Below are 14,457 nucleotides of genomic sequence, written 5' to 3' on the forward strand. Positions count from 1 at the left end.
AAGATATAAGGGGTATGTCAGGGGTAAGTTCTTTACACAGAGAGTGGTGGGTGCGTGGAACACACTGCCGGCAGAGGTTGTGGGGGAAGATACATTAGGGACATTTAAGAGACTCTCAGAGAGACACATGAATGATAGAGAAATGGAGGGCTATGTGGGAGGGAAGGGTTAGATAGATCTTAGAGCAGGATAAAATGTTGGCACAACATTGTGGGCCAAAGGGCCTGTACTGTGCTGTCGTGTCCTTTGTTATCTTATCCAACAGGAGTTACTTGCTTGAGTGGCAACATGCATTTGAAGGTGAAGGAGGATAGTGACAGTGAACATCACTGCTGTAGTTAAATTAAAGCAATTAAATAGAATTACATGAGACTTATTACAGAGGGAAAGACCACTTGCATACTTTTCTGCAACTTGAAGAACCGGATTCCTGAAAATTTGCAACATTGCAGACCTGAGGACTGGTATTGAAACTGGGGAGCTGTCCCACAGGGCAGTCAAGCAGCCTAGTTGCACCTCAGACAACATGCCAGCTTCCTCCATCACATTTGTTCATTCATCAGCATGCTGGCATTGCCCATCCCTGACTGCCACTTGAACCACGGTGGTCCCTTGACTAAAGGTTCTCCCATCGTGCTGTTGGGGAGGGAGGCCTGGGATTTAGACCCATCGATGGTGAAGGATTGGTGATTGTTGGTGAAGGACAGTTTGTGAAGGGAATCTGCAGGTGGTACACCTGCAGCCCTTGTCATTATTTGTGGTAGAGATCATGAAAGTGTTGTATAGATGAGTAACCACAGTGAGTTTTATGGATGGTACACATGTAGCCGTGGTACATAGGAGATGGAGGGAATCAGTTTAAGATATCTTTATTAGTCACATGTACATCAAAACACGCAGTGAAATGCGTCTTTTGTGTAGAGTGTTCTGGGGGTAGCCCGCAAGTGTCGCCACGCTTCCAGCACCAACAAAGCATGCCCAAAAATTCCTAACCCGTACGCCTTTTGGAATGTGGGAGGAAACCGGAGTACCTGGAGGAAACCCACGCAGACATGGGGAGAACATACAAACTCCTTAGAGTGATGGATGGGGGTGTCAATCAAGTTATCTGCTTTGTCCTGAATGGTGTTGCGCTTCTGGAAAGTTGCACTCATCTGGGCAAGTAGAAGTATTTCATCATACTACAGATTTGTGCCTTGTATATGATGGAAAAACCTCATGGTGCCAGGAGGCTCTGACCTGCTCTTGTAACTACAGTATTTATGTGGCTGTTCCGGGTTGTGTTTTGGGACAATGGTGCGCCCAGGATGTTGATGGTGGGAGAATTAGCCATTGGATTTCAAGGGTTGGCTTATGCCAGAATGTTGTTTATGCCTTGCCACATGCAGGCACGGACTGCTGCACTGCTGAGGAGTCGTGAATGGAATGCAAATGGGAACTCCTAGCTCCAAAATGACAAGGATGGCTATTAAAGGTTCAGCTTTCAGAGCAGATATAAAGTAACTGTAGACAGGTCTTCCTTATTCTGTGGCCGAGAAGGTCAAAGCTATTTGTCCACAATAAAACTGTGCATTGAGACTGAGTATCCAAACACAGGGGAAACATCCATCACATAGCGAGAAAACAAAATGGGTGGGCATGGAGATCTGGGGAGGAGGTGAACGTATTCCAAACCTAATTCAAGAAGTATTTGTAAGTTTCAGGCAAACCTCAACATTAGGCATTTTTCTTTGATTTTGCCGTCCCCTTTTCTGTTGTTTTGCAGCTTATGTAATATTTTGTCCAACTGTTCATTTCATATACCTTATGTAACTGCTGTAAGTGAAGAACTCATATTTGTTTTCAAGTTAACTGACTGTCTATCAAAGGTCCTTTTTCAAAGGCGGTCCCTCTGGATTAGGGTTGACTTGATTCCAATGGGTTCTGAGTTGGTGAATGAGGCTAATGTAGAAATACGGACTTTTCCACGGGTGGGGCAGAGGGTGGCTGATGGGGTGGGTGGGGGTGAAGTTTGTGAGCTGATACACTCCTTCTACCAATTATCTAGAGCTTCTGCAAGTTCCAATTTGGGGACTCAAGGCTTTCTACACCATCCTGAATGTTCATTCACCATTTTTCAAGGTAGAAAGGCAGTAGACCATGCTTAGTGCCAGGTTTGAGGTCTCCACCTCCAAATACCCTTTTCCTTAAACAAGGTCTGCATTGTCATCCTGAAGGCAGTCATCAATTTTATCACTGATGTCTGCCTTCACTGAGATGTGGTTCCTGCTGTATGGGAGGTGATCCATGTTTTCCAGGGTCTTGTCAAGACGTTTTATTGCCACAGGGTGGTGTTATACAGTGGGGGCAGGTTGCTCCAGGATGTTTGTCTTACAGACATTGACTGTAAGGCCTATACTCTCATTTACTTCAGTGAACAAGTTGATGATGGCTTAGATCTTGGCCTCTGAACATGTGCAAACGAAAACGTATCTGCATATTGCAGCTTAACTACTGAGGTTTAGATGACCTTGGTTCTGGGATGTTGTCACCGCAGGTTGAAGAGTTTCCCATTAGTTCTGAACACAAGCTCCACTCTTATACAGGATTGGCAAGGAATGAGTTGGGAAGACCAACTCCAACAGGGTCCTTCTCTTGAAAAAATGCCTAGCGCGTGGCCTCATCACGATGAACACCCTGTTTCATCAGATGGACAAGCATCACAGCAACACCCTGGTCCAGGCTCCAGCACCTGTTGGATGATATCGTCATCTGAGTTTGGGATCGCAAATGTGTCCACACCACCTGTGCCACCACAGGTACTGAAGATTGCTGGTCTGTCCACCGCCTCATCCCCTCTGGTATCTCCATCACCCTGGCCCCAAAACATCAGCATCAACAGAAGCGTTGCCACAAAAAGATCAATGTCAAAGCTCCGTAAAACTCCCAAAATACAGATCCTCTCAGACAGCACCTGATGGACAACCTGTCAACTCCCAGACTATGGGAGCCACTGGGTGTACACTTATGGACTATTCTGTGGTCCACCATAATTGGGCCTTGTTAAGAGACTCTTGGCTTCTCTTTCAGAACAACAACAAGGACATCAGGGAAGTAATCATCCACAAACATAAGGCATTCCTACATTGAAAGCTTCACCTTTACGTAAAGAAACAACTCTATTGGCACCTGAGGGCAGAAATGCAGCAGAAAACCCATGACGTAATGAAGAACAGGAGACTCAACAGCTCACTGACGACCATGGCATGCATGGGTTCTTCAGTGCTGTACGGTTAAAATACACAAGGCCCCATCCCACTAAGAGCCAAGTATGGGGGTGAACTCATGAGGACCACATAGGCAGTCAACACCTACAGGAAGGAACACTTTGAAGATCTCTTCGACCACAACTCTATCCATGTTGTAAGTGCCCTTGACTCCAACCCATAGTGATCTATTCTTTGGGCCATCTGTACTGCCAACTCTGACAAGTTTACCAAAGGTAGGTTAATCCTAACAAATGCCAATCTCTAATGGATCTTAACCTATGGATCGGTCCTATGGTGATTTCCACTAATGAGCGAGTTGCCAACATGGACTGCTTTCAGGTGGGTTTGAATAACAAGTTACATGGAATGAGATGAAACTCATAGTTATTGCTCTTAATCAGAGCCACAATGAGTTCTAGATGTTTACACAAAGAGCCAAAATATGATGGGAGACTATTTGTCAACTGAAACACAATTTATAAAGTCTCCAGCAGCTAAAAAGGTGTGTTCAACAACTCACGTGCAGTAGCCAATGAATATTTCTCTTGGGGGCCCGCTACTGCAAAATTGTGTAGCACACAATGTCCAGGTCTAGCCCATACTGCAGCCCTAACACATACTGCAGTTCAAGGTGATCACAGGTAGTCTGCAGCTGTGAAACAAGGCCAAGGAGGGAAGTAGGATCATGAAATCATGCCTCAGCATCACTGCAAGAAAGCGCTGCAATTGGATGCTTTGAGATGGTGTTGTGATCAGGTTGGGGATCAGCATCACGGTAGTATTGTGGAGCTTGAGGAGATAAGGGAAAGGGATGTGGAAAACAGGCGCCTGGAAGGGTAACGTTAGAATCGATCTGAAGACACAAGAGACTGCAGATGTTGGGATCTGAAGCAACAAACAATCTACCGGAGGAACTCAGCACGTCAAGCAGCATCTGTGGGAGGAAAGGAACCGTTGACATTTTGGATCAAAACCTTGCATCAGGGTAGATTTACGTGCAGCTGGTTTCCTTGATCGATCTCCATGGCCAAGATGTGCTCTGACAGGTCCCCTTTAATTGCAGAACATGCATCAGCAAAGTCACATAAGAGTGCCCAGAGGGCCGTTACAGTGCATCAAAATACAGGAAATTCAGAAGCACAATTACAGACAATAAAAATAGAAAATGTTGCAAATATTCAGCAGGTCAGGAAGCAGCTGTGAAGACATAAGTAGAGCTAAGATTTCAGGTCAATTACTTTCCACCAGAACTATGAAAAGCAAGAAAATAAGCATGCTTGAAGTTGCAGAGAAGTGGGTAGATGGAAAGAACAAGTGAGAAAATCCAAAACTCTGCAATCCATACAGTAAGATCCCGATGTTCTTTAACAAATGTTTTCCCCAAGGTACGTTGATTGTGCAATGCGCAGAAACATTTCACTAGAGGTATAATTTCTTGGCCAAAACCTGCTGTGAAATTCATTCTGTGTCAAGATGTGTTCTAGAATTCAAGATGGGGAATACATTTCTATCTTAGCCTCTAATGTTTGCTTCTGTGAAGCAATGAACTTAATAACATATTGAATGTTGTAGAACTAAGTGAAACAATAAATGTTCGTTGAACGATACAGCATGCAAAAAAGACCATTTGGCCCTTAATCTTGCCTTTCTGAAAAGGTTTTCCAGTTATTCCATTTCTTTACACCTTCCCCAAAATCCTGCAACTTCCAGTTCCCATTTGAAAGACATTGTTACATCTGATCCACGAGGCTCTCAGCCCGATGTACCAGATCACATACAAACAAAAAACCCTTCCCATTCACTCACCGACTGTATGCTTGCATCCTCTGGTTACTGTCCCTGGTGCCAATGCAGCTTCTCGCCATTTATTCTCTCCGAACTCCTCACCACTGGACACCATTAACCCACCCCTCAACCTTTCCTGCTCTGAGGCGAAAACTCTCACCTCCCCGCGTCACACAAACTGAAGCCCCTTCAGCGAGGTTGCCACGGATACCGGCCCTGCGGCCCATCGTGTCCCTGCCGGCCTTCGGGCACCCACCCACACGGATCCCACAGCCGGTGACCTTGGCGGCCGCGGAGCTTCAGGTGTTCCTTCAAATGGCGCCAGACATGGGGAGGGCACCTGCGCCATCACCGCCTCTGCCGAGTGACGTCACGGGGCCCGCGCTCCGCGGTGTGACGTCATTCTGCCAGTGCTCCGGGGTTGTGACGTCACGGAGCGCGTGCTCCTGGAGGTTGTGACGTCACGGGGTTCGCGCTCCGGGCGGTGTGACGTCGCGGTGCTCGCCCTCCAGACAATGTGACGTCACGGGGCGTCTGCTCCAGACAGTGTGACGTCATTGAGCGCGTGCTCTGGGTTGTGACGTCACGCCGGGCCGGGTTTGGCGGGCCCTTCAAACCGCACCGGTCGCCCCGCAACGGGCGGCGGGTCCCCGGGCGATGCTGACCCTCGGGCTGCTGCTGTGGGCCGCGGCGGTGCGGGCCGGCCCGCCTTCCCCCGCCCCGCTCCTCCCGCCCGTCGTGCTGCGCTGCCCCTTCGGGGTGAGCCACACGCTGGACACGGCCGAGCGCTACACCTGCCTGTGGCAGCCCTCGCTCGACGTGGCCTTCGAGCCGAGCCCGGGCACCGACACCAGCCGCGCCGCGCCCACCCTCAGCTGGTTCATCGGCCAGCGGCCGGCCGCCTCCTCCCAGCGCTGGTCGGGCCGCCAGCGCCTGGTCCGGGTGCCGCTGGACACGCCCGTCCTGCTGCGCTACGCCTCGGCCTCCTGCCCCGGCTGCAGCTACCGGGCGGTGCGGCTCCACGCCGCCGAGCTGCGGGTGCTGCTGTTCGGCCCGCCGCCCGCCGCCGCCCCGCTCCCCCGGCAGGCCGTGCTGCTGGGCTGGTGCGCCAACCTGCGCAGCTCGGCCTGGAGCTACCGCCTGAGCTGCCCCGGCGCGGCGCCCAGCTCCGCCAGCCTGCCCAGCGACAGCCCGGCCGCCGGGCCCAGCGGCCGCACCGTGCCCGCCGAGTGCGCCGGCCGCTACCTCTACCAGGCCCGGGTGCGCTACCCGCGGCCCGGCAACTACTCCTGCGGCCTGGAGACGGTCGGCGTCCCCGCTTCCCCCCTCCGCGCCTCCGCCTCCCCCCGCGCCTCCGCCTCCTCCCTCCGCATCTCCTTGCAGGTGCGGCCGGCGCTGACACACCTGCTGAGCGCCCGCACCGCCGCCCTGCCCCGAGGGCGCACCCTGATCATGTCCTGGCGCCTGGCGCCCGAGGCCGGCGTGCTCTCCTACCAGCTGGCCGCCCGGCCGCCCATCCCCGCCCCCTGGACCCTGACCTACCACCCGAAGGGCGTAGCCGCCCGCCTCTGCCCCTGCGCCTGGCCCCGCCGCAGCTCCTGCCTGGCGCGGCTCCTCTTGCTGGCGGGCGGCGCCGCTGACCTCAGGACCGCCACTGTCACCCTGCGGAACGGGGTCCTGCGCTTCGTGCGGGGCGGCGCTCTCATCTGGCTAGCGCCCGACCCCAGCACCCCCGGCACCGTCTTCTACTACATCAACCCCAGCAATCAGCTGTACTACTCCAGAGCGGATGGGCCGCCCGGCAGTCGCAGGCACTTCGTCTTCATCACAGGTGCCGAAGTCAGCCACCTCTTCCTGATAGACTACAGTAGCCCCGGGCAGTACACGCTCACCGTACAGCTCTACCTGAACCTAAAAGGGGCCATCTACAATTCCCTGAAGGATCTGAATGTCAGCCTCTCCCTGTTTAACAGTGGTTCCACAATTGTGGGTGGCTTGGCTAACGTGGTCTGGTTCATTCCCCTCCAGCATCCCGCCCTGCAGTGTGCCTGGAACTTTAGCCTGACCGTTGGTGCCGAGGTCAGCTTACACGGTCATGATCGGATGGTTACAGATGCACAGCGCTATATCCCGGGCACCAAGCTGCCCTTTGACCCGAAGCAATACTGGGGCTTCTTGGCCAAGGTGAATTGCTCAGCCCCTGGGAATAAGCTGATCAGTATCCAGGCAAGTGTTGGTAGTTACAGCACCGCCCCCACGGACTCGGTTCTGTTCTGCTCCCTGGCACGCTGCCAGGTGCCCTCGCCCACCATACAGTCTCCACATCCTCCTGGCACCATTATCCAGACCATAAAGGGCGCTGCCCTAAATGTTTACGGAAATGTTGGCTTACGCTGTGATAAAATTCAATCAGTGACCATCTCCTGGAAGGTCTATGCTGTGGCGGGCAAGGATTCAGAGCCAGACTGGGCTCATAGTGTGCCACTCCCACCCAGCGTACACACTAGCACTGCCACCCTGCACATCCCCAGATTCACATTAGATTATGGATTCTATCGCTTCATCCTCAACGTGACTGTTTCCACTACAGATCCTGACCTGCCACACATTAACAAGGCAGCCCAGGCCACTGTCGAGGTAACTAAAAGCGCGCTGGTTGCACTGATCGCTGGGGGTTCTTATAGGACGGTGGGTTTGGAGAACACCATCACACTGAATGCCTCCCTGAGTAATGACCCTGACTCACCCCATCCGCACCTTGGACTGAACTTTTCTTGGTACTGTACAACGAAACTCTCAGACTACACCACCATGACTGTCTCCGTCAACCAATACTGTCATGCTGGAAACCGTGAACTTAAGTGGAGCTCCTCTGTACCCCAGGCCTTGGTCATCCTTCCCCACATGCTGGCTCTAAATAAGAACTTCTACTTCCGAGTGGTAGTTCAGAAAGACACAAGGACCAGTTACTTTGACCAAACCATCACAGTTCTCCCCAGCTTTGTGCCAAAGATGTTGATAACTTGCATTGAGAATTGCCAGAGGTCCCTATTACCAACAGATCGTTTCATCTTGGCTGGAGTTTGCTCCAATTGCCCAGATTCCACTCAGATGAAGTACCAATGGAAACTGCTTTCGAGGGACTCAGGTGCTGAAGTGAAGTTCGACTGGTCATCAGAAAGTCTCACAGGAAACTCCATGTCTTACGTGTCATTGAATCCCCTATCATTTGTACACTTGATTGATGAGTGGTATACTTTTGAACTGAATGCCACCACATCCATGGGTTCCCAAAGTCTCAACAGGTACGATTTTTACATCAACTCTCCCCCAATGGATGGACGCTGTGTCATCACCCCAAAGTACGGATGGGCCCTTCATACTAAATTTACCTTGACGTGCCTGAAATTCCAGGACAGAGATCGACCCTTCCGTTACAAGGTGATTGCAAAAACATACTACCCAACTGGCCATATAGATAGTCTAAAGAACAACCTTCTTGGTACAATTGTATATTTTGGATACAGGCCGAAGTCTACACCCTTTTTCCTTCCAGTGGGGAGCATCTTAGGCCATCACATCTTGATTATTGCTGTCCAAATATTTGATAGCCAGGGTGTCTATGCGAGACTTTACCTTAAGGTCAGAGTGTATGATCTCCCATTTGATCCAGCTAAGGGTTCCAAGGTGGATCAGCTGTTTGGCTTTGTGGAAGGAAAGAAGGCAGCTTTGACAACTTTACTTCATGAAACAGATTACCTGAAAGCAAACCAACTGCTCTACGGGATTGCTTCCATGCTGAATTATAACACCTTCAAGGATAAGGCCAAGGTCATTAAGCTCCGCGAAACTCTTGTCAACGCCTCTGCCAGTATTCCAGTCACATCTCCCAACCTTATCTATCAAATATCTGCTTCAATCTATGCAGCAGCTCAAAAGGAGGATGAGTTCAGTCAACACGCCCAGCGCCTTGCTGCCACAACTCTGTTAGAACTTTCTTTGATTCTTCTGAACTATACAAATGAAGCAGTGATTCTCTCTGAAAGTGCTGAGCAGTTGTCCTGCAGTGTCCTGACTGCGGTCTCCAACGTGATGGCTGCCTTTTCCCTCCAGTTTCCAGCTCAAGGTTCTGTGGCAGGCATCCCTCTAACCAAAAACCAGCAGCAAGTCGTAGCTGATATATTCCCTACTCTAAGGACTTTGACAGAAGCAGTGTCTCACAGCAAAGTCCCGGGTCAAAAAGATACAATTATGACAACTAGGCAATGGGAAATAACTGTGAAGAAAGTTGAGAAACGCAACGTTGAGGATTCATATCTTTCTGACCTGGATTGTACCAACTGCATTTACCCAGTGATGACAGGAACTGCCATGAGTGCTACACAGCCAGTGTCCTCTGTAGTTTATAGGTTTGAAAAGAATCCTTTGCCGTGGCTTGGGAATGCAGCTGACATTGCTACAGACGTGACTGCCTTCCACATGTCCACTCTGGATAGCAATGGAAGTGTGTACAACGTGGATGCCAAACAGATAGAGATATTTATGGTCAGAAAGGACGTTGTGTCTGCCCAAAGAATTAAATTGACCAAAGATCCCAAGCGAATCGGTGTGATCAGAGGGCAGTTCAGGATTGAATTGAACTCCACCTCAACTCAAGAAGTCTTCCTCCAGTTAACTGTGGATTTGAATCCTGTCCTCACAGTCAGCATTTACTCAGGGAAGGCATCTGCTGACCAGCTTCCAGCTCAGAAACATACTATTCCGCAGTGTGACTCAGGCCCACCTCTACACAAAGGTATCCATATACCAGATCCTTACGTCATCAGCATCCCGACAGGCTTGTTCCAGAAAAATGTAACTGATCCAAAACGTAGCAGATACATCACCATTGCTGTTGAGGCAAAGTCCCCAAAGCCTCGAGAAGTCATTAAGGTGGGGCTTGTGATCTCAGTTTTCACTGTGAGCTGTCTGTCTTTCCAAGGAAAGGCTGATAGTTGGGATTCCTTCTCATGCACAGCAGGTCCTCTCACAAACAGCAGGAAAGTGCACTGTATCTGCACAGGTGTCTACAGTAACAAAACCAAGAGGGACCTGAGCCTGAAGTTTCCCTGGTTCCTGGCTGCCAGTATCTTGGTCTTGCCCAATATCATTGATCTGTATGCAATTGGAGAATTAATTGTCACCTTGCCAAAGAATCTAGTGGCACTAATTACAGTCTTAGTCATTTTCTTCATCTACTTCATTCTGGTTTGCTGGGCGTGGAGAAAACGCAAGAGAGACCAGAAAGAGATCATCGTTCTTCCTGACAATGACCCCTGTGATGCTGCTTGTTACTTGGTGACCCTTTATACAGGGGGCCGACCTGATGCTGGGACAACTGCAGATGTCTTTCTGACTCTGGTCGGCACGTCTACTGAGAGTGATGCTTACCTTCTCCATCATCCGGAGCATCAGACTTTCAGCAGAAATAGCGTGGACACCTTCCTACTCACCGCCAAGGTCGATCTAGGGGAGCTTACCCATATCAGAGTCTGGCACAATAATGTCGGACCATCGCCCTCCTGGTACCTCAGCCGAGTGAAAGTGCAAAATGTGTTCACCAGGCAGCAGTGGCACTTCTTCTGCAGAATGTGGCTAGCTACCGTGAAAGGTGAAAGTGTGTTGCTTGGGACGTTTCCAGTCACTAGTGCCGGCACCCTGTTGAGGAGACAGGATGTCTTCTTCATCGAAGTGTCTAGCAGGATGGGCAAAGGGCACTTGTGGTTCTCTGTCTTTGCCCTCTATGTGGACCAGTCCTTCAGCAGAATCCAGCGGCTGTCCTGCTGTTTGGCTATGCTGTTATGCAGTCTGCTGACTGGCATCATGCTCTTCCAGTTCGAAGAACAGGAAGAATTTTGGCTCAAAGTAAGGACTTCTTTGGTGATTGCGGTTGAAAGTGCATTGGTGATGGTACCTGTGGAGCTCTTAATATCTGGTCTGTTTTTATATGCGCAAAGAAAAGGTGAATCCTTATTGGTAAAAAAAGACCAAGAAGTTGACGGTAACTCAGTTGAGAATCTTAACTTGAAATCAAACTTGAGAGAGAGGTTGAAGCATTGGTACTCGATGGACAAACCAGTCAGTGAAGTTGAAGAAAGTCCTGACAAAGTGGTGGATATGCCGAAGGATGATCACTACAGTCATTTATCCTTCACTGCGGGTGAGGAAAACATTCATAAATCCTCAGCCAAAGAGAACAATAACTGCATCATTCCACAATCTGCAGCAGATCAAATTACAAGGGAAGAGGAAGTGGAAGGATTAACTGGAAGAAAGAAGAAGGCTACAAAAAAGGTCAAGCCAATGGCATGGCCTCGTCAAATTAGGCCTGCAAGACAGAAGAGGTCGAAGGTTAGGTTTCACCAGTCGTCCAAAAGCATACACCCAAGAAAGAAGTCGAGCGTTTTACTTTCTCGGTGTCTCGTGTATCTGGCTTGGTGCATTATTTGGCTGGTGTCAATTGTGTCTGCAGTGTTTATAGTACTCTATGGACTTTCATATGGTTTACAAACCTCTTGGTTATGGCTGATAGCTTCTGTTGTTTCCTTTCTCCAGAGTATTTTCATACTGCAGCCCCTGAAGATTATGGCCTTTGCTGCTCTCTTTGCCTTGAGCCGCAGACGTGCCCGGGATATGGACTGGTCCACAGGGATACAGGTGCTGGAGGTTGGTGCAGATGACCTTCCCAAGAATGACAGTGACTGTCTCCAGTTGGAACCCCGGGTCAGAAAGCAGTACAGACCACTGGAGGGTGATGAGCTAATATTGGCCAAGAAGAAAGGGATCATCAGAAATCGTGCATTTGTGTTGTGCATGCGGATGTTGTTGCATCTGGTTTTCCTTGGGCTCCTGCTGTACTCGGTGTGCTTCACAGACTACAGCAATGGTTACTACTACAACCGCATCATTCGGCAAGAATTTTCCAAGAATCTGGAGAGAGTTAATACTGTCCGAGAGTTCTACACCTGGCTGAGGATCACTTTCTTGCCTTTGATTCACGATGACTCAAATCTGTCTTTTCTGAATGGAACCAACTCTGTGATCCTAGGATTGCCACGGATGCGGCAGATCAGATCGAAACAAGGGTCAGTAGATTGCTTTCTGAAGCCCAATGCTGTGTCCACCATCCTGGGTAAACTCCGTTGTCGACCCTTGTTTAATAACAATCAAGAAGACACTAAGAACTACAATGGCTCCTGGGACCTGTCCATTGAAAGTGTCTCCATGAAGAGCCCTTTGGACTACACAGGTTGGTTGTATGAAGCCAACGACTCCCCTTGGTTCTATAACACACGTGGTGTATATCGTGATTATTCGCTGGGGGGCTATTCCATCTACTTCTCTTCATCTGACTTACAGAATTCAATAGTAAGATTATTGACCCTCCAGGATAGCAACTGGATTGATGGGAGCACATGGGTGGTGGTCATTGAAACCACCATGTACAATGCAAATGTTGACTTATTATGCAGCATTTCACTCATTCTGGAGACAGTCCCTCTTGGTGTGGTCAGCAAGAAGTTGTCAGTGAAATCCTTTTCCCTTAGACTCTTTAAGAGAAGAGAAATGAACTGGATCTTCATCAGTATCCTCTTCATGCTTTTCTTTGTCGTATTTGCCATACAAGAATGTAGAACAATGAGACGGAAAGGACATACATACTTGCAGAAACTGGAAAGCATTGCCAGCTTGATCATAGCAGTGCTGCTGCTGATGGCGATAGTTCTTCACCTAGCCAAATTTTTATTAGTACACAGTATGCTGAAGCTCTACAAGAAGAATCCAACCTCCTTCATTGCCTTTCATGTCATTTCTGCCTTGGATCAGCTACTCAGAATCAATGTCGCTTTCTTACTTCTTGTCACCATTGTGAAGTTGCTGAGGTACACACGTTTCCTCTACCACGTGCGTCTAGCTCAGAAGTCCGTGAGTGTAGCTTTTCCTGCTATCTGCTCCCTGGCTCTGCTCATGGCAGTGTGTTCACTTATTTTTATGTCAGTTGGCCACCTGCTCTTTGGTCAGTTTGATAAAAATTTCAATACTATGATTCATGCAGCACAGACCGTTGTGTCATACTACACAGGAGAATTTAACAACACAGATTTTCCCTACAGCAGGGTTATTGGTGGCATCTACCTGGTAACCTTTCTCTTTGTTATGAATTGTATCCTGATAAATCTTTTTGAATCAGTGGTCATTCTGTCCTATGGCGATATGAGACAATTTGTTCATGAAAAGCCAGCTGAGGAAGCAGAGGTGGCAACCTTCATAATGCAAGAATGTAGGCGTGTCTGGTATGCATTGTGGAGGAAAACTCCCCCAGAAGGTGACAATGAGGTTCTGACAACTTTGTTTTATGGGCGAGGCTCCAAAAGAACTTATGGGTTAAAAAGGAAGAAACTTAATGGGAAGAAGCAGAACTACCTATTTATTTGATTACCCAGACCTACTCACTGAGAATCCTGCAGGTATACAGTCCTAGAAAAAATAGGAAATGTGGGCAGGTAACTTTCAGTGTAAAATTCTTGTGATTTATTTTCAAGGCAGTCTTGCTTTGGCATTGGTGCTTAACCTGTTTAATAGATGGCAGAAAGATAATTTCGGTTTCATTCATGCACGGGTTAACTTATCTGGAATTAACGAATTCCTTTTGCAGTATGTAGTTCACTGTGATGAACTATGATAACTGCCACATTCCCACAGCTGTTCCAAAATGTGAAAGTTATCACACACTGGTAGAGCAATATATACAGGCTTAAAATGCCCATCGAGTTTATTTAACACTGATGGCAAATGATACAGTTTCAAAATCTTACCCAGTTTTCCTGTAATAGAGGCAATGCTCTCGACCATTCCCTGTGGTAAATTATTGCATGCTCCATTCTCTTAATCCATCTCCTAACTTTCTCAATGAGTGTTTTAATTGCTTATATGTTATAAACCTCCATGTGAAGGAGAATTGAAACAACTGTAGAATTGAGTTCATTGCAATTTCATCAATTTACTTTATAAAACAAAATAACAATTGTTCCGATGTGGTGAATAGGAAGATCAACTCAGAAAAGAAATAGAGCATCTCTCCATTTTGATATCTGAGTTACAACATAAACTGTCAAATGTAATAGCCAATGAGAAGATGAGGAATGACTAAGCTGAACCAATCAGAATGATTATTCCTGGAAATTTGAATAGGAGATATTACACAGGGATGCACAGGATAACAGAAAGACAAAGAGATAATTGGTACAAAAACAGACAAGTACAGGGGTTATATTATACTCATACAATTTTCCTTTACCATTCCTTGTCTATATCAATAATACTTCCTTGGATGCACCATATAACACAGAGTATGACCTCAGTTGCCAGTTTGTGATTTACAATA

At 48.4% G+C, this 14,457-nt stretch overlaps 1 protein-coding gene across 1 annotated transcript; it reads left to right on the forward strand.

Moving 5' to 3' along the window:
* The first annotated feature begins 3,539 nt into the window (after positions 1-3,539).
* On the forward strand, positions 3,540-13,508 carry LOC127578528 (polycystin family receptor for egg jelly-like). Its single transcript, XM_052030668.1, has 3 exons — positions 3,540-3,587; positions 5,798-6,262; positions 6,417-13,508. Exons 1-3 carry the CDS (start codon positions 3,540-3,542, stop codon positions 13,506-13,508), a joined length of 7,605 nt encoding a protein of 2,534 aa, XP_051886628.1.
* The last annotated feature ends 949 nt before the right edge of the window (positions 13,509-14,457 follow it).

The sequence above is a fragment of the Pristis pectinata genome, chromosome 15 (assembly GCF_009764475.1).
Source record: "Pristis pectinata isolate sPriPec2 chromosome 15, sPriPec2.1.pri, whole genome shotgun sequence".
Lineage (NCBI taxonomy): Eukaryota > Metazoa > Chordata > Chondrichthyes > Rhinopristiformes > Pristidae > Pristis > Pristis pectinata.